The sequence below is a fragment of the Helicoverpa zea genome, chromosome 18 (assembly GCF_022581195.2).
Source record: "Helicoverpa zea isolate HzStark_Cry1AcR chromosome 18, ilHelZeax1.1, whole genome shotgun sequence".
In the NCBI taxonomy this organism is placed as follows: domain Eukaryota; kingdom Metazoa; phylum Arthropoda; class Insecta; order Lepidoptera; family Noctuidae; genus Helicoverpa; species Helicoverpa zea.
Genome location: NC_061469.1, coordinates 9,475,069 through 9,494,421, shown reverse-complemented (window position 1 = coordinate 9,494,421; position 19,353 = coordinate 9,475,069). Strand labels below are relative to the sequence as shown.

General features: G+C 34.6%; 3 protein-coding genes across 6 annotated transcripts; 1 reads left to right on the top strand and 2 right to left on the bottom strand.

The window, feature by feature from the left end:
* Positions 1-1,601: 1,601 nt before the first annotated feature.
* Positions 1,602-8,436, bottom strand: LOC124639061 (SET domain-containing protein SmydA-8-like). 4 transcript variants are annotated; one of them, XM_047176283.1, is made up of 6 exons: positions 8,389-8,436; positions 5,371-5,413; positions 3,674-3,858; positions 3,205-3,330; positions 2,812-2,934; positions 1,602-2,700 (listed from the first exon to the last, which is right to left on the bottom strand). In XM_047176283.1, the coding sequence occupies exons 2-6, from the start codon at positions 5,407-5,409 to the stop codon at positions 1,629-1,631; spliced, it is 1,545 nt and encodes a 514-aa protein (XP_047032239.1). In that variant the 5' UTR covers positions 5,410-5,413; positions 8,389-8,436; the 3' UTR covers positions 1,602-1,628. The 4 variants fall into 4 exon arrangements, with proteins under 4 accessions (XP_047032239.1, XP_047032235.1, XP_047032238.1 ...); XM_047176279.1 differs by having other exon boundaries at positions 8,271-8,409; XM_047176282.1 differs by lacking the exon at positions 8,389-8,436 and adding an exon at positions 8,307-8,375.
* Positions 8,437-8,960: 524 nt separating this feature from the next.
* On the top strand, positions 8,961-14,349 carry LOC124639167 (SET domain-containing protein SmydA-8). Its single transcript, XM_047176403.1, has 3 exons — positions 8,961-10,333; positions 11,468-11,652; positions 13,770-14,349. Exons 1-3 carry the CDS (start codon positions 9,040-9,042, stop codon positions 13,905-13,907), a joined length of 1,617 nt encoding a protein of 538 aa, XP_047032359.1. The 5' UTR covers positions 8,961-9,039; the 3' UTR covers positions 13,908-14,349.
* A 1,114-nt stretch (positions 14,350-15,463) lies between these two features.
* Positions 15,464-18,773, bottom strand: LOC124638948 (neuropeptide receptor 22). The gene is made up of 8 exons (XM_047176125.1): positions 18,677-18,773; positions 18,484-18,602; positions 17,989-18,292; positions 17,611-17,789; positions 17,330-17,452; positions 16,885-17,079; positions 16,363-16,536; positions 15,464-15,966 (listed from the first exon to the last, which is right to left on the bottom strand). Exons 2-8 carry the CDS (start codon positions 18,553-18,555, stop codon positions 15,760-15,762), a joined length of 1,254 nt encoding a protein of 417 aa, XP_047032081.1. The 5' UTR covers positions 18,556-18,602; positions 18,677-18,773; the 3' UTR covers positions 15,464-15,759.
* Between the last annotated feature and the right edge of the window lie 580 nt (positions 18,774-19,353).

The following is a 19,353-nucleotide window of genomic DNA, read 5'->3' as shown; positions in this document are numbered from 1 at the left end:
ATTCCTGAAAATTAATTAGACGACAGTTAATAACAATAGCTCATAAAAAGTTCATGAAACTATTTATGTATTAAACCTAACACTTGCGACTGTGTTTGTTGGTGTAACGTTGTAAAGGGTTACGGATGTATAAGGGCTTTTCTTAGACGATTCCACCGATATACGACTCCCTCAATTTAGCGTGCTTTCCTACTATTTCATCATGTAAATAAAATTTGAATTTCCTTTAGCTTGGCGCAGTTTCTTCGTTCGGCAGATTCGCTCACCATTAAGCAATACTGATCCACTTTTCAGTATCACTGACATAATTTCCAATCCAATAAAATTGCACAATCCCAATACAATCCGATATCATATAAACTGCTCTTGGCAAGTTCCCAAACAGGGGCATCAGTCAACATGTCTTCTTAGCCGTCTAAATGTTCTATTGCAGAAACTAACTCGTTGGCAATTCGGTTAGAGCACTTACTGTCACGTTAATCTATTTTGATGATCCAAACGAGATTAACAAACCGATTGATAGAGGTGTTGAAATGTCCACGCTAGTTTTTCGAATGTAGATTGGTAGATAAAGGTTCAACTAATCACAGTCAGATATTGTTTTCTTTTTTCCGAAATTGTTCTGTTTAGTTAAAAGAATTTCTTTGAAGATAATGCTGGCTAAGTATTAAATAACCCAGTGCTATAGAATTTTCTAATGTAATATGCTGGTCCTTAAAAACCATATCACAGTGTATTGACTTGCTCTAATGACAATGTAGCCAATGATATCACAAATCCCTTTCCCAATAATGTTAGGGTCAAGCCAGAAGCAGCTGATTACCAGTGTTTTACATGAAGGGAATAAACATTTTATGATGTAAAAAAAAAAAATGTTAGTGAAAAGGATTGCGAATTTCTGACGAAGCGTGACTTGAAAAGTTTACGAGCTCTGTTCTAGTTCAGTGGTGCATATTCAGGTTGAATATTTTGTCTACGGATATACTCGTAAACCATTATTTGACTTGAAATGATGATATGCACAAATATATTTTTCAATAAATGAATTGAAATAAAATAGGTACTTACTCAGATTAGGAATTATCAAGCGCACTCTAAAAAGTCGTCATTAATTGCAAATTTTTGTCACTTTATTTGAAAGTATTCCCTAAATTACTATTACAAATTAACTTATTCTTATAAATAAAATTATTTCCATTGAGATTCAAAGCCACTCTGCGCACGAGTTTCTGTCACTAGAACTTCGAAGGACTGAATCAGTACTTTCCATTGTGTAACACGCAATTATATTGGTGTTGAAAAAATAGACAGGTCTGACTATAGGTCCTACGAACCTTTAAGTATGTAGTTAGGTATGTCTTAAGAGTTCTTAGGACTTCTGAGGGACTAATTAATGTTGTGTAGAATGTTTCACGGTTACCATTTTATTCCAAGGATATAACATGAAACTTTTTACCCATGGAGGACTATAAAGTTTGTAAAACTGTAATGAACTTTATTTTGGAACTATTATAATACAAAACAATTCGATAAAAAAATTGGCCCATATTTTGTGAAGGATGACAGACAGTAAAAAGGACTTGAATAAAACACAATAAAGATACAAACAAATCTTTTAATGAAAACATCTAAAGAGTCAACTTCTTTTGTTTACAAAACTTTTCAAATTCTCTTTTACTGTCTTCAATAACAGACTGTAGTTTCTTTCCAGAAATTTCTTCCATATCATCTTTTAGAGAATTCAATGCGTCTTCTATTGCTAGTTTAGCTTCAGTCATCAACGGTTTTAAATCATCATCATTTAAATCTTTTGCCTTTATCAATAAAGCAGAATGTAATTCATGTTGTAATACACTATTATATAAACTAAGTCTAGCATTCCCCGGATCTAAAGTCTTTGTAATAGCTATCAACTCTCTGCATATTTTGATTTTCTTCTCCAAATATTCTTTCGACGTGTATCCTGGCTGCCTTCCATACAGTTGTACTAAAGAATGCTTAATCGTATACATATGGTAATGATTCGGATGCAAAAATGTTGATAACCTGAATAAAAGATTCTCTAACACTGTTACAGAACCTCCCATCATTAGGACATTTTCAACATCTTCCCCCATTTGAGATATCACCATATTTACTTGGGAATTGCTCACTTTGGCTGGACATTTGCTGCATGACCAATCTGTTTCATCATCCAAAGGATCTTCTGGCAAATGTATCCCATCACATGGGTTTGTACCATCACCTAAGCATTTCATGGCACTTAGATAAGTTCCAAGTTCAGTTGGGTCACTACATCTTGGGCATTTGCAAGCGAAGAATTTTGTATCCTTCAAATGTTGCCTCCTTGCCTGAGTACCCCATAAAGCATGACTATACATTGTTGATATGTGATAATCCTTTACTACTGGAACAACGGCTTTTATGGTAATTTTGTACAAATCTTTTCTATCTTTTGGTGTAAGACTAAAAGTATGCTTAGTGTTTGGTATGCAACTATGTTCCATTTTACAAGTGTTAGAATACAAGGCATTAAGTTCTGCTCCTTCAGGTAATCGAATCTCTAGGGCGTTTGTGTCGATGATCCCACAAATTCTATGAAGTAATTCTGAAGTGATCGCGTATGATTTACTTTCTTTTTCACCCAATTTGCTGATGAAGTTGTTCATAAGATATTCAACGATAAATTCGTTCGCCTCACTGTAAATAAAAATAAGACATGATTTCAAAATTTACGAACAGTTACTTAGTTATTTGTATATTGTGTCAAAATCTTAATGACTAAAATAATAAGGAGAATAATTAACGTACTCGTAAGCTTCAGTGCCCGGTATCCGAGATTCCATGTGCGACTGCATATCCAATAAGTTCTTCCAACCTTCAGGATCTGTCTTCTGGAGAAGAACGCATCTCAATGGAAGCAAAGCATCATGCCTGGAAAAGAAAGTGTTTTATTTCACGAGATGTTTGCTTAAAGATTTGTGGAGAACTAGCTGTTCTTCGCCTATGTCCCGGGGAAACTATTTCCGTACCCGGATAGACAAAATAGTCTTTATCCTTTCTCAGGTTCTGAACTATCTGTGTATTAATTTTCATTGAAATCGATTGAATTGTGACGTGAAAGCCACTGGCCACACAGATTAGAGAGACAGATTAGAGTTTATTTGAATTTGAAAGTTAAGTAACAAAGTAAGGATAATGTACCTGTAGTAATCAGCCATGTCATTGACAACACATTCAGGTCTGAGACTGAGAATAGCACATTCAGCAGCATGATGTCTTGAGTCTTTTAGTCCTGGACAGTTGCCTGAACAAACTGGCCAGCCACACCTGTACACATAAATTTGTGTTTGAAGTTTATGTCGAGAAAGAGCCGCTAAAGCAAATTAAATCGTTATTCAGAAACAACAACAGCCAGCAGATAAGTGACATTACTTTCTGTTTAGCTTGTAGTCAGCTGTGTCAATAAGGGCCGTTTTTTCTATCATCAGTTATGGCTACCTGAGGAATAGGTATATGAAGCCATATGACATATTTTCCTCACATAAGCTGTTGTTATATCTTTTAATTATCCTTAAATCATATATCCGGCCCTTAAATTATTTACTTTAATATTATTTTATTTACATCTGTCTTCACTTTTTTATTTAACTCATCATTCTCAAAAACTTACTTAGCGCATCGTTCTCCTGCCTCGGTTAATACTGGTTTGTAACAACCAACGCAAGGCATAATTGCTTCAGGGTCCAGCATACCCTTGGGTCCAAAGACCAGAGGTCTTTCAGTGAGGACCAGGTCTCCTGGAGTCAGATCTCGAGCAGCAACTAGATATCTACCAAGATCCTCTGATGTATGAACCTGGAAAAGTGTTTTGAAGCTATTATTAGTGATTCAAACACAAAAAAGTGCAAAGGACAATGGGCACAAATATATGGGACCTGGTATACCCCACCAATAGGAATGTCATATATATCATTGGATAGGCCTTTTTATGTAGGACAAGATTTACTATGACAGCTTTGCTGAAATGTTTGTCCGTTCTGAGATATAGATCAAAAACTGTGCTAAAGTTAGAACTAAGTAATCTATTGATACCTCAAGTTTTTAAAGGAAAATCTAAGTACTAATAACTTTAAGTCTTGTAAGTACTACTGTGCCCGTTAGGATCCATAATTGTTACTATTATGTAGCATTTCAACCTTTTATTGTACCAACTGGATGTTGGGCGTAGTGAGAAACCGCACCAATAGGAAAGTCATACATATCATTGGATAGGTCTTTTTAACTGGAACAACATTTACTATGACAGCTTTGTTCTATTGTTTGTCCGTTCTGAGATATAGATAACAAACAATCTTAAAACTGATGCTAATCAATACTGTAATCTGATTTTCTTTCATATACAAGACTTACACTTAGTAGTTCTTAGATTTTCCTTTAAAAACTTGAGTTATCAATAGATTACTTAGTTCTAACTTTTGCACAGTTTTTGATCTATATCTCAGAACGGACAAACATTTCAGCAAAGCTGTCATAGTAAATATTGTTCTACATAAAAAGGCCTATCCAATGATATATATGACATTGCTATTGGTGGGGTATACCAATCTGCCCATTGTCCTTTAATTGCACTAACATAATATATTAACTTAGCTATAACCGTTTCAGTCCCGTAAAGGTAGGTATACGCTACATGCATTTAAAGTTACTTAAGTTTTAAGTTATCCATGCTTCATGGACTTAAGACATTAATAAAAATTACATGGATTTTATAAATATTTTGTTATCAATACACGTTGAACAAGTCCCATTCGTTCTTCATGGAAAGGTGTGCTAGACACTAATATATGCTCAAGGTAAGATCTGAAACGTAACATAAAATAAATAATTAGGCAATAGTTGAGCCATAGGAAAGATCATACTTTCGTGTATGACTTGAACATTTATTTAACTCTCAAACATTTTCGTACTAATACCGTGTAACTCTTGTTCAAATTTTACTTCGACAGCCGACGCGAAATGTATCAACAAATTACTTTACATTTTTATATTATTGTATTTCTATGAAGTGTAGATGGACCCTTCATTTTATTTCAGGAGTGAGGTGGAATTGATGATTGGTGATGAACGCCATCTAGTAACAGCATAAATAAATTATTGCATGAAGGAAATTATGAAGTAATACTTTTGTGGTACATGACGTTGGGGCACGAAGCGTGGTAAAGAGTTCACTATTTATCCGCTAGATGTAGCTTGTTACAATATCTTTCATATTTAATTCTAGTAATGTTTTGTAAAAAATGGGTAGTATCATATTATCCTTGAACCTTTTGAGTTTTTATATTTATGAAATATATTTCAATAACTTACTACGTAAGCTAATTCACTGGTACCGTTTTGCTCAGCCATTTTTCTGAAAAATAAAGAAATAATGTTAGTGTAGTCAATTTTTATCATAAACCATGAAAACTGCAATCCAGAATATTGTTGAAGTCTTTCCTATAACATTTGTACATGGTTATATAATTTGTAAAACTTTGATGACTGATGAATTTAACTGAAGATAAAATTATGATGCCGAATCAAATCAATAAATTAATTATTGTTGAAACAATAATATTTCATAAGCAAATAAATAAAACATCGGGATGATACAATAAATGAAAGCAAAACTATTGATAACGAAAAGAGAAATAGCGTATTTTCTAATCTAATAGATGATCGAAATAAATCAGCAGTAATCGACACATTTGTCACAGTTGACAATTTGGCAGCTATCGCTCAGTCCATCTCATTGATGTCAGGGTCGCAATGATTAGAGTAATGATCTCTGCACTGTCAGGCCTAATTATTTTATGTAATCCAAAATTAATCAAATGTTAGAAAAGGTAATAATATTTAGGGTAAATCGAGGATTGGATGCAGGATGTAGGTGATCCTCATCTCATGCATATGAACTAACAGCGAAGGTTCCACCTTCATCATCATCTTTCGAGCCTTTTCCCAACTATGTTGGGGTCGGCTTCCAGTCTCACCGGATTCAGCTGAATACCAGCGCTTTACAAGGAGTGACTTCCTATCTGACCTCCTCAACCCAGGTACCCGGGCAACCCAATACCCCTTGGTTAGACTGGTGTCAGACTTACTGGCTGACTACCCGTAACGACTGCTAAGGATGTTCAATGACAATTAGAAAATATAATAATATTTAGTGTAAATCGAGGATTTGGATGCAGGATGTAGGTGATCCTAATCTCATGCATATGAACTAACAGGGTTCCATCTTCCCGCCCTCAAAATGGATTCGCAAAATGCAGGCCCAGCGATTCCTGCGATAAGGCGCTCAAGCATAGAAACAAACTCATAATGTTACTAGCTTCAGACTCAGTTCAGAGTTCAGAGTCTTCATTCTAGTCAGGTGAAAAATAATTTGGTCCATCAAAGTTTTACAATTTATAAATCCTCCCATCACAGTTTGTCGGCAGCATAGCCCGCGCACCCTGATAAAAAGTAGCCTTACTTTCCTTGCTACATGAGCTGTCAAACTAGAAGATTTTTTTTTTATCAGTTCAGTACCTAAGTAAATATTGTGTTCGTGTGTTCAAGCAAAAAGCTCTTCTTCTTTATAATATTGGTTTAGTAGCGTTTAAATCAGCATCTTAGTGTTGATTTAAACGCTAGTAAGCCTAAATACTCCAGCATTTCCAGATGAAATGAAATCCTCGTAAAGCATGACATTCATAATATTTGTAGGTGTAATAAATTCTCTCGTGTGTATTTTGTCTGTCCAAACATAAATTTCATTTGGCAAATGCTGCACTTTTCCATGGACGAAACATTTAAATGGGTTACTATTCTATTTTTGGGGCATATCTTGTAAAATCTGGTTCTTTGAAAATATCTTCTGCATTCTTTTTGGCTTCCGTATTCATCAACAGTTCATTAATGCTCTTAAAACGTTGGTTTTTGACGATGTTTGGTTCTCTAAGAATTCTTTTTACAGAATACTATTTTCCACCAGAGGTTTCCCTCATACCGTGGAAACTACTGCTCGTTTCGGGATAAATAGCTTATATTAACTTGATAACCTATCACAATAAATGGCCTGTCTAACTTTTTGAGATTCGAGCGGTGAAGCAAACAAACATACAAATATTTTTTTCAGCTTGCTATTAGGTACATATCTATAACATTCGGATACAAATATTCGGCATGTTGACTTACGTTCTCTGTATAAAATATCTAGGTCACTATGTCGTTCGAAGCTATCGCGTAAACGTAAAAGTTTATGTGATCCGATTTTTTGTATACCTATCAATAGATCTGATACTGAAATATCATAGCAATATACTTTTAAAGATAAGTACGTCCATTGAATACTAGAAAATGACAATACCACGTTTCTTTTTTAGAAAAGTAAGTTTTACTTGTGTCTTTCTCTCAAAATGTAATAGTTAGATAATTGTATTTTTAATAAGAACCGTATTTACTTCAGTTATATCGCCAAACGATTGTTCTAAATTACAATTGCTTAGCGATTCTATTTTAGTACGATCCTATATGATGATGACGTCAGATTAGCAGTAAATTGAGAAGACCTATACATGTATTTGATTCCTAGCCGATTTGTATCACAATAATATTTTTTTTTTTCAGTATTTCCATTATATTAACTAGCTAAAATATGAAGATTTTAGTATTTAGTCGTTATTTTTCTTGGATGACTTCTATAATTTTTATGAGCTCACTTCATTGCATAGCATTATTTATATAGAACTCTTTACGCGTCACATTATAATTTAAATCTGTCTTTAATGTTTCTTACTCATCATATTACTCAGCTGACATTCCAAATTATTATCCAGAAAATAACATAAAATATATAACTTACATATTTTATTGAAATTATATTCCAAAATTTTTAACACCACTCGTAAATCACCCAATTTTTTTCACAATTTGCGTAGAACCGTTCGTTTTTTCTCCAAAAAACTGGAAAAGTTACCACTGCGCGTGAGCAACTGGCAGTTGCTCTATGTATGACTGACTATAGCTTTCCATTGCGTAACAAACGTGAATGAACTAAAAAAAACATCTTCCAACGATTTATGAAAAAACTTTCAGCGGTGGATTTATGTGAATTTATTGGTGAACATTAAAGAGAGCTTAACGGTAGTAAAAGTGAAACATTTAATGTTTTTTAATGTATCATCTCATACCTACATCCAATGTAGGATTTACATTGAATGTAAGCACAGATATCCACTTACTCTCGAAAATTGATATTTTCCTTTAGAACTCCTCACCAGTTTGTGGTATTCAGTGATCAGTCCATTTCTAATTTCAACGTAATGACTTTAGAAATACAATTGAGTTTTGAACAACTACCTTATTTTGCACTTCTAAGATTCCTAACAGTACCAGACAGTCTGAATAGCATAAATACTATGAAGCCAAACACTACATTGCCAAATCTTGTACCACAATATAACAGCTGTTTCATTTCTAAGCCATTCTAAAACTTGTTGCACACGTACGTGAAATAATTTGGTTTCTTTTACGTGATAGAAAAAAATAAATCCTTATCTTAGAAACCATATGTGACATGCCTACTTAATGCCTACTTATATTTTTTTGCATTGTCTATTCTTCTCTTATTAAAAAAGACGCTCTTTTTGGTATTTGAAAGTAGGGTGATGATCCGAAGATAGCATATAATAAGTAGTCAAGCGATACCTTTAGTGCTGTTGCAATACATGGTTAAATGCAAACAATAAACAAATAACAATGCATTAAAAAAGAGGGTCAGTCACATCGGATTTATTGAAAGCAAAGCGTGAATTAAATGAAAATAACCAGCAGATATTGCAGCAGTATATTGTACAAAGGGCATTAATACTCAATTCTGTTGGCACTGTTCCCAAATCTTTACTGTCTTGTTAATTATGCATGTCTATTTAGAACGAGTATTGTGTTTGATACCAAGCGGAGCGGGCGTGCATCTCGGCCTAATAAACGAGTGCCTTAGAATTTTGCGAAATGCCAACCTGCGAGGTTTGCCAACAACCAGCAAACCAGATCTGTGGTGGTTGCAAGCTGGTGTACTACTGCTCCAGACCCCATCAGAAGCTAGGATGGCGGGAAGGACACAAGTTCAAGTGCTGCGCCTTCAAGATCCAGTATTCGGACACGTTGGGACGCCACATGGTCGCCACAAGAGATATACAGCAAGGTGAAATGATCATCAAGGAGAAACCAGCAGTGATTGGACCAAGAATCACATGTCCAACTGTCTGTTTAACGTGCGGCAAAAGTTTGGATCCAAAGGAATTCCACAGCAATTGGGATTATTATAAGTGTTCCAAGTGCAACTGGCCAATGTGTGGTCCTGAGTGTGAAGCGGCTGAAGTTCACAAACCGGAGTGCAAAGCTATGACAGACAGGAAATATAAATGTGATATTAAATACCAAGGCCCTAACAAAGTTCAAGCGGCCTACTGTGTTATATCGCCACTCAGAGTTTTGTTGATGAGTACCTCCAACCCACTTCAGTATGAGAACATAATGCATCTTGAGTCCCATTTGGAAGATAGGATAAACACCCCTCTGTATACGATTTTAAAGGCTAATTTAGTGACGTTCGTAGTACAAGTGCTTGGACTGCCATTCGACGAAGAAACTATATTGAAGGTCGCATCTATATTTGACACGAACTCCTTTGATGTACGGTCGCCAGATGGGTCTAGGCGATTGCGAGCTATTTATTTGACAGCTTCAATGATGGATCATAGCTGCAAGCCTAATACGAAGCACACATTTTTGGGCGATGATTTTCACATGGCGGTAATAGCTACAGTACCGATATCGAAGGGCGATTTGATAACGGCGACGTATACTCAATCATTATGGGGGACCTTGGATAGACGAAAGCATTTACAGACAAGTAAATTGTTTGACTGTGAATGTGAAAGATGTAAGGATCCAACAGAGTTGGGTACTCACTTGGGGAACATATACTGTTCCGTATGCAACAATCCTTTTGGTCCCAAAACTGAATGGCGTGGTGCTATGATTGTTTCAACAAATCCGCTGGACGAAACCGCACCATGGAAATGTGAAAAATGCGAACACTTTATTTTAAGCAAGCAGATGGTTTGGGGCAACAACGCTCTGAAACAAGATCTTCAGAAATTGAACAAGACTGTACCAAATGAGTTTGAAGAGTTCATTGAGAAGTATAGTCAAACACTCCATCCTACCAATCATTTGGTAGTACAAGCCAAGTTGGCATTAGTACAAATATATGGGAACTATAAAGGATATAGTTTAACAGGTATATAAGTACATTTGTTTTTAAACTAGAGCCAGTGATTGAAGTGTATTTTTAGACCGTGTGATTTTAACCTCATTTAGAACAGTGTAGCTACATAATACAAAAATAACATTTTGACACTTCGATAGATTTTGTAAACATAACAACGAATTGTTTAACTATGGATATTACGATAAATTACAGTAATCTCAATATTATCCAACACATAGGTATACGTTGTACGTACATGCACATAATGCATATTTTTTTTTTATATATCCATGAACCACATTTTCCTTTCAATAGAATTGAATTGGAACGCTGACAGACGAACTACGCTATTTTAAGCGGTCATTAGTTCACATACATAATTATTATTAAACTTTTATTTTAGTGGTAGCGTTTTTTACGTTACTTTCCGCTGTTCCACATGCTTCCTAAAAAAAAATCATCACAATAACAGATATACTGTTGGATGTCCTATGCAAAGCTGTTTTCTTCTTAACAAATAAAATGGATGGATGTATTCTAAAAGCGCTAATAATGCAAGTAAAATTAGAAACAATGTTTGTTTAACTAAATACTCATCTCAACTCATAAATATTCGTCTCCTCAGGCATGTTTATATGAATTAAGACCTGGCATGATATGTAACGAGTCTAAATATAAAACACTAGCCGTTTTCCAGCGGTTTCACCCGTGTCCCGTGGTAACTACTGCCGTACCGGGATAAAATATAGCCTATGTTACTCGTGGATAATGTAGCTTTCGAATGGTGAAAGAATTTTTTAAATCGGTCCAATAGTTTTTGAGCCTATTCATTACAACCAAACAAACAAACAAAGTTTAAATCTTTATAATATTAGTATAGATTTGTAGATTATTCATTTTGTTTTAACTTACCTTTGTTTTTATTTTAATTAACCAAAGCTTTCATGCACTTTAGTGCAAGTCTTCAACTCAAATAAGTTTTGTCTTTGAGCAATTACCGCAATATAAAATCATACGGTTTCGCACATAGATATTCACACATACATCCTACGTAAAATTTTGCTTAGGAGAAGTGGTTCATTTGTCACCAAAATCGTCAGGCATAGAAGACTTACAAAGCCCGTTGTACGAACGTGCTAACATTACCAAACAATTCTTTTCCAGAACTACCCAACGCTCTCCTGCAAAGAAAGTTGGATCTCTGTCACGAGTTGTTGGAGATAGCTGATAAACTGGAACCAGGCTGGTCCAAGTTCAGAGGAACGCTTCTCCTGGAGCTACAGGGTGCTATGACCATGAAGACCAAAAGGGAATTCGAAACTGGAAAGATCACGAAGGCTGCTGCTCAGGTAAAAATTGTCTTAGTTTGTACCTACTTATGAAATTGATTGTAGGTTCTTTTTTTAACAATCAAGGATATTTCCAATGTGTAGGTACAGTTAGCGTATTACAAAATAAAAACATTTATGTGCTAACTACACTGTTGGCCACAGTTTAGAAGAGTGCTTTAATGTCAACAATACCTAAGCAAGTCTTTGCAATCTCATTTCATATTGTTTGAAATTATTTTCAGAAAAGCAGTAAATAATGTAGCGGTTTGTTTGTATGGACCTTGGCATAGACAGCAGTATTGCGATAATTTTGAAATTACATGACGTTGAATTCATCCTTGTTTGACTAGACTTATGTAAAGTGTTCCAACAGATAGACAACATAAAATACAAAGCCAAGATTAAAATTAAATCTAGTATCGCATTGAAATCTAAATTATCATTATTACATAGCAGTCAGATTAAACATTGCAGTGTAATATTAGTAGCTACAGGACAGAACACAAGATGAGTGTAGTCCAAATGGCTTTCAGTTGACATTTATGATTGTCGGGTATAAATAGTTAATTGGAAGTCGCAAGCCACTAGATTTTTTGCTAAATAGTAATTACCATGTTTTATTATTATTGTGACACTTTTATGTAATTGCATGGAGATTAAATAATTTTGTTGAGGAGTAAGTTAAAATATAATTTTAGATTCGTACTGAAAAATGTTGTTAGGGGTTTCTGATTTACAATTAATAACAATTTGGATTAAAGCTAAGAAATTATTTAAATCAATTGAAATTATGCGATATTACAACATCATGACAAAAGTTTTAAACATGATTGGCAAAATGCGCTATCTACTACTAAAGCCTCGATGGAAGGCCCAAAGGTCTTAGGATGTTACCAGACATCAATCGAACCTCGATCGATGCTATGAATCGTTTAGTAGATATCGATCGACAGTTAAATTATCGCTTCCATACGATGGCGTTGACCAACGATTGATAGCATCGAACTATTGATTGCTTTAGTAACACAATAAAGTAGGTAAATTGACAATCAATCGATACAGCTACATACGAGGATGTAGACACGATTTCTTTTAGATTGAACGTGTTTTATTTATTTTATTATTTAGCTTTTCAAACTTAACTATTCCACTCTTTCATCGATCTACAATAATAGTAACTTCACATTCTATCTACTAGATAGCATTTTATACGATTTGGATGATCGCCAGATTTAATAAACTTTCGTCTGGTGACATCGTTGGCCTATATTTTAAAACAAAGTGATGATCAACATGATACTATCATAAAAATCTGTTTATATCACTATAATATATCTGGATTGCAATTTTTTTGAAGTATGTAATGTACTTTTTTACGTTTTGTTTGGTATGTCTCATTGATTTTATTAGGTGCTTCAATATAATCTTTGTTATATCAAATAATTATTGTCATAGAAGCTAAGCTTTAAAGTGGTTTAAACGTACTTGAATTATATTTTTTAAAATAAATTATCTAAAATATAAGTTGACGTATTGTATCAGCGTGTTAGTTTGCTACTGAACGACATACATATACATGCATTAGTGTTACCGTAGGGAAAACTGCGGACTCCGGATATACATCACCCGGGCTACCTTTCACTGAAATTCTTTTTGGCCCCCGAAACGACAAAATTTTGTTTAGTCTGACATGCTTTAGTTGGTACTTAAGTAGTGTTAAAAGTTATTTTTTGCTTTTTATAGGGTTTAGCAATTTTAACCTTTTGTCATTATAATTGCGTACTTTTTTTGGGTCGGGGTTTTTTTTTTAAATTATCATCCTCCTCCAAGCCTTTTCCCAACTATGTTGGGGTCGGCTTCCAGTCTAACCGGATTCAGCTGAGTACCAGTGCTTTACAAGAAGCGACTGCCTATCTGACCTCCTCAACCCAGTTGCCCGGGCAACCCGATACCCCTTGATTAGACTGGTGTCAGACTTACTGGCTTCTGACTACCTTACGGATAGTACGACTACCAAGGATGAAGGATGGATTTTCTTAAATTTATAATTTAATTTTATTAAATTAGTCCTATAGTCCCAAAGTATAAGTAACAGATTATAAAACTAAAATATCTGCATTGTTTGTTCTTTTCAGGATGAGCTGATGGAGAGTCTAACATTACTCCAAGAGGCAACAAATATATTGAGGATAGAACCCAGCATGAAAGATACGCTGGAGACGAAGATAAGCGAACTGACACAACTACTAGATGCTACAGCTCCGGAAACTTAAGACATACTCATTATCATTTGTCACCAGTATTTTATATGGAGCGACTATCATCTAATGTTCTCAACATTTACTTGGGCGACCCAATATTCCCTGATAAGGCTGAGGACAACCCGTAACGATTGCTCAAAAGTTGATCAAATGATAGCTGGGATTCACCATGGCTACTGATTCATGGACCGACTGCACCAAGGGTTGATCATTCTGAGCGATTGCGGCTGTTACGTTGCCATGAACTCTTTGAACTTAAAAATACTAAACTTTGTTTTACCTTATATAACTTAATGAATTTACTTACAAACAAGGAAATGTATTCTTAAATGTACGTATTTATTTTCAATAAGATTTATTATAATTATTAATGTTAAGGAGGTTTTTGAAAAGGAAATTAAAATGCGAAACGGTGTCTCAATAATAATGTATTCGTATTAAATTATTAACACAAGATATACGTTTATTTTATACAAGCTGTTGATTTGCATCCGTGCCATAGTCAAGGACGTAATTATGCTAATGATTCTCGACCCAAATCAATAAGAAAATTGGTACGTATTTTTTTTTTAATTTTTTTTTCGGAATTCCTTCAATGTCATCTAGCCGTATTTGAACTTGACGCGTGTGTTACTGGCCTTAAAACCGTGCTGCGCCCTCACACAAACGCAAACACAAAGCATACGCAACGATTGTTCATAATTTTCATTCATAAAATTGGATTACTTCTGAAGTACTACGACATTACAATAACAAAAAAAGCAGTACATATTAGCTATTTCTCGTCCAATGTAATTCCAATCGATTATTTACGTATTTTATGACCTCCTCCTGAAGTATGGCACAAATGCAAACCAACACCTTGTATACCTTAATTGCTTAAATCCTATATTATCACTAAGCTAGATTAACAATATGTTATACGATAAAATATTTAAAGAGTTGATTCATAAATATAATTATGAATACCATAAAATATAAATGTAAAAATTTGCGAGCACGTACTTTATAGGTTGGTAGGAAAAAGATGTAAAATATTAAATAGCTGCCAGCTAAAAAACGACACTATATTTATATCTGGTAGGTATATACTTGTGTTATTTATTTCTATACAGGGTGGCCCATCCATAGGCGTCCAAAAGAAAAAATTAGAAGCTCTATGCAATGTGGTATCCGAATCACCCCCATGTATGTTCAGCGATTTTTTGTACTTTAGGAACTAGAATTATTTTTAAACAGGAGAAAAACCACTATTAAGGTCTGATTTTTATGAATGATATTTATTGTCACAGGTTGTTAGCAGTTTTTAAGAATGTTTAGAAACCTCTGGCACCCCTTATTATTTTTTTTAAGCCCTTAACATTTTTGGATACTGAACTCCAACAGTAATTTTGAACTTCAGATAAAATTTTATGTAAGTTCTAGAATGTTTAGCCAAACTGCTTTTTTTCAGGTGTTAGCTCTATCGTGATGATTAATTACACGATAAAAAACATCTATAAAAGTTAGGGAAAAAAAGATAAAATAGAAAAAACAATGTTGAAATGAAAATTACGGAAAAAATTAAAAATAATTTTAGCTCCTAAAGTACAAAAAATCGCTGAACATACATGGGATTCGGATACCCCATAGCATAGAGTTTCTAAATTTTTCTTTTGGACGCCTATCGATGGGCCACCCTGTATAAAGTATCAATGATGCAAGCTGAGTACAATTTTCATTTATGTGAACCTTGTTTCTTACTTTTTCTTCAATTATTGTCATCTTTCATGTGGAAATGTGTACTTTCTACCAAATCAAATATTTTTAGAAAATACGTCTTAAGTGTGTGATTGTCTCCATTGTATATTTCTATCTGGCTTTTTTAGACTGGTTCCGTCTTAACAGGCGTTACTTTAGTAGGCTTAGTAGTCACTTCATCAGCCTTTATACTGAAATCCAGACAATCTTTCTTGATGTGCAGTATGTTCTTTATCGCTCGAGATAGTTTTTTCTCAGGTTTAGGCGAGTTACCGATCACGAAAACCTTCTCTGTATTCTTGTCTTCAATTTGCACTCGTTTCTTGTTTAACTGAAATTGTGAAAATCCAGTATTGTTATACTATACCTACAATAATATCCTCTCTCTTCTAGAGGCTACGAAAATACTGAACTAATTCGGAAAATGATTTATTTATTGGGAAACTACCTCCGAGGAAGGCAGGCTAAATACGGGAAAAAGTTCTTGCGGGTGAATCCGCGGGAAAACAGCCAGTACTATCTATAATTTTTAAGTGTTTGTTATCTCAAATACCTATAATGCGCATATCTATATCAATTCAATTTACTGGCGATGGAGTCTACTCAAAATAGGGAAAAATACTCATAAATCTGTGTAGTTATAAAAAAAATTCAATCTTTGCAAAGATTTTTTGTAGTCTCGTTTCAATTTGCAGGGTTTATAAAGAACTAAATTGTGTAAGCTTACCATAGTACAGATACAACACCACATTCCGAACTTAAAGCAGGCGATACCAGGAGTCCTGTCCATAGCTTTCCTGAACCTCGCATTGGTAAACCCGTAGATAAGAGGATTGACAGCACAATTCATGTACATGAGGAAGTTTGCGGAAAACCACATTATTTCGTAACTTCCTTCGACCTGAAAATAAAGATTGATAAAACCACAAACTAGAGGCCCTTGCATATTGGAATCTACATGCCTTATTTTTCGGGGGTCTCATGTCTCAATAACTATACAATATAATGAAAAGGCATAAGGTTCGTCTATTTAAAGACAATTCATTCAGTTATTATGGGTAAAACAAAGTTTAAGAACCCAACAATATTAGTCAAGTAGGTACCTAACTGTATTTATATACTCTAAATGTGAATATCAAACGATTTATCTGTAGGTATTCCTCTATATTACTTTAGTAAGATTTGTAACAAATAATGAAGAAAAGTTATGGCAGATCCAGTCCTGGATCCAGTCAGGAGCAGTCCTTACCGCATTAATCAGTGGCTCCAAGTTATTTCTCCAGTAAATCAAGGCAGTGTATGGTACTCTGCAGGCCACACCAGCAAGGAGCACACAAGCCGTAATCCTCAAGGCCCGACTTCTAGCCCTGGCGATGGATCGACCGCCTCCTCTAGCCGATAACTCCCGAACACTGCATTCTAGACGCCACATTATTGTTCCATACTGTGGAATTTGTAGTTAGTCAGAGTGTAACATACTTAGTCTCTATAGAATATTTTATAATGTAGACAACTTTTCGCTTTAGCGATTATGAAAATCTTAATAAGTACAGATTCTACAGTCGTTTAATAATGTACTTAAAAAAGATTGATACGGAATTCGAAGCTCGGCCAAATCAAGATTACATCAAGAAATAAAAGGTAAGCATTGGTTAAAGATCATCTAACAAGAAGAACAATATTGATCAACTTACAGTTATAAGCATTAGACCAAGGGGAACCCAGACCAAAAGCATCAATATGAAATGCCAGTATATGCCAAGAACTGCAACATCTTCCACGCAGAAACTTTCCAAGTAATCCAGCCATTGTCGTTCCTACATACAAAATTAATTAAATAAGTAGTCTTAAACGAGAAATCAATTAGGACCAAGTCGCATAATGCAACAAGCAAAAACGATTTAACTTATAGAATGGTGGTCCTATGTCCTATGAAAAAATCCTAGAGAAAAATATAATAGTACTAAAAACTTACCATATAATACCTCTTTATTGTCCATGGCAAGGATAAAGCACAAGAACAAATCCACGATGCTATAATCAGCCTGGGAGCAGCTTTGATTGTGATTCTCGCTTCTGCAGTAAGAGCAGCAGCTGCCATTCGGTCGTAAGACACTAGCAGGATGGCACATACGCTTGATAGAAGGAAAGAGGCTGAAAATGTTGTTTCATGAACCATACAAAATATTTGATCTGTCCAATTATGAACCTTGTGTTACGTAAATAAAAGGCAGAATTTAAATTCTATTCGAATAATACAAGAAATCATTGAAATAATTAATGTAAAATATTGCAAAAAGCATATAGGTACCGTTGATTTAAAATCTAAAGAATATAGAACTACTGAACTTACCCTGGAGGAACCCTTCAAATCGGCAACCAAAGTTCTTCAAAACATAGTTCTGATAGAAATCCCTAACAAGCATGAACCAAGGACAGATGACCAATGTCATCAAATCCGTCAGCGCCAAGTTTCCAATCAAGCAATTACTGGCAGACCAGAGCCATTTATTCCTGATAAGAATGATCAATATTATTGAATTTAGGAAGATCCCTGCAATGCCAATTACTAACATCGCTGTTGTCTTCAAGGCTATTTCTTGGGCTGGTTTCACGTGCCATAAGGTATTGGGGAAGGGGATTTGCGATGTGTCTATCTGAAAATAGATTGTACAATGTGTACTAGATTTTGAATCAGTCTTCATTATTTATTGATTTTGATTTAGGAAGTTGAATTTCATCTTCAACATAAAGTATCATGTAAACCTATTTTTTTAAACAAAGTATTTCATCCTTTTCTATTTTTTCCTTCTAAATCGTAACAATCATCAATCAGTAATTTACTTACATTTGCCACATCATCAGCAGTTAAATTGGAAACCGACTTGGTATCCACATCATCAAAGTTACAATCATCCATATTGAATGTTTCACTTCTATTCACTTTATCACTTCATTGACTGTTATCTGTAAAACAATAAATAATCATAATTTCTATGTCCTCAAATTATTTTATCTTGTTCTTTATTATTTATGCTTACATTTTCATCTATAGCTTAATTTTCAGCTTATGAATATTTCGATAGCTCTTCAACACCACTGTGATCCAACTTTCTACCGAAAACATGACCCGTAAACTGAATATATTTTACTGAATATTCATTGAGTGTCCATATTCTATACTCGAGATAACATTTGTAAGGTAGTCCATTACCGTGAAAGCTTTGTTATCAGAAAGATGATTGATAGGAACGAAATAACAAACTCTGATGTCCAGGCTTGGGTTTTTTACTGATTTACGATATCACATGTCACTTTGGACGTTATCGGTGTACTGTTAGAGTGTAGTTGGGCTAATTATTTCTCGTCATAATTTTATGGCTTGTTAGCACTGAAAAATTAAGGAAAATACATATTGGACGATTGGGTGATTTGAGCCACCTTCTTTGTCCTAGATTTAACATCCATTCCTTAGAAAGCACATCAAGGCATATTATCGTTGTCAGTCCTTTCGGCACGTTGGATTACAGAAAGTCTGAGTACTTAAACCACCAGTGAGATATTGGAATCACGCTTCAGTATCTCATGTATGAATTTATTTTTCATAATTTTAAAGTCTTCAATATCTGCCATCTAGCAAACCAAAAAGGAGTTCTCACCCAACTGTGCCGAGTTTGGGTCTCGTGCATCAGTTTAGTATCACTCCCTTCTACAAACT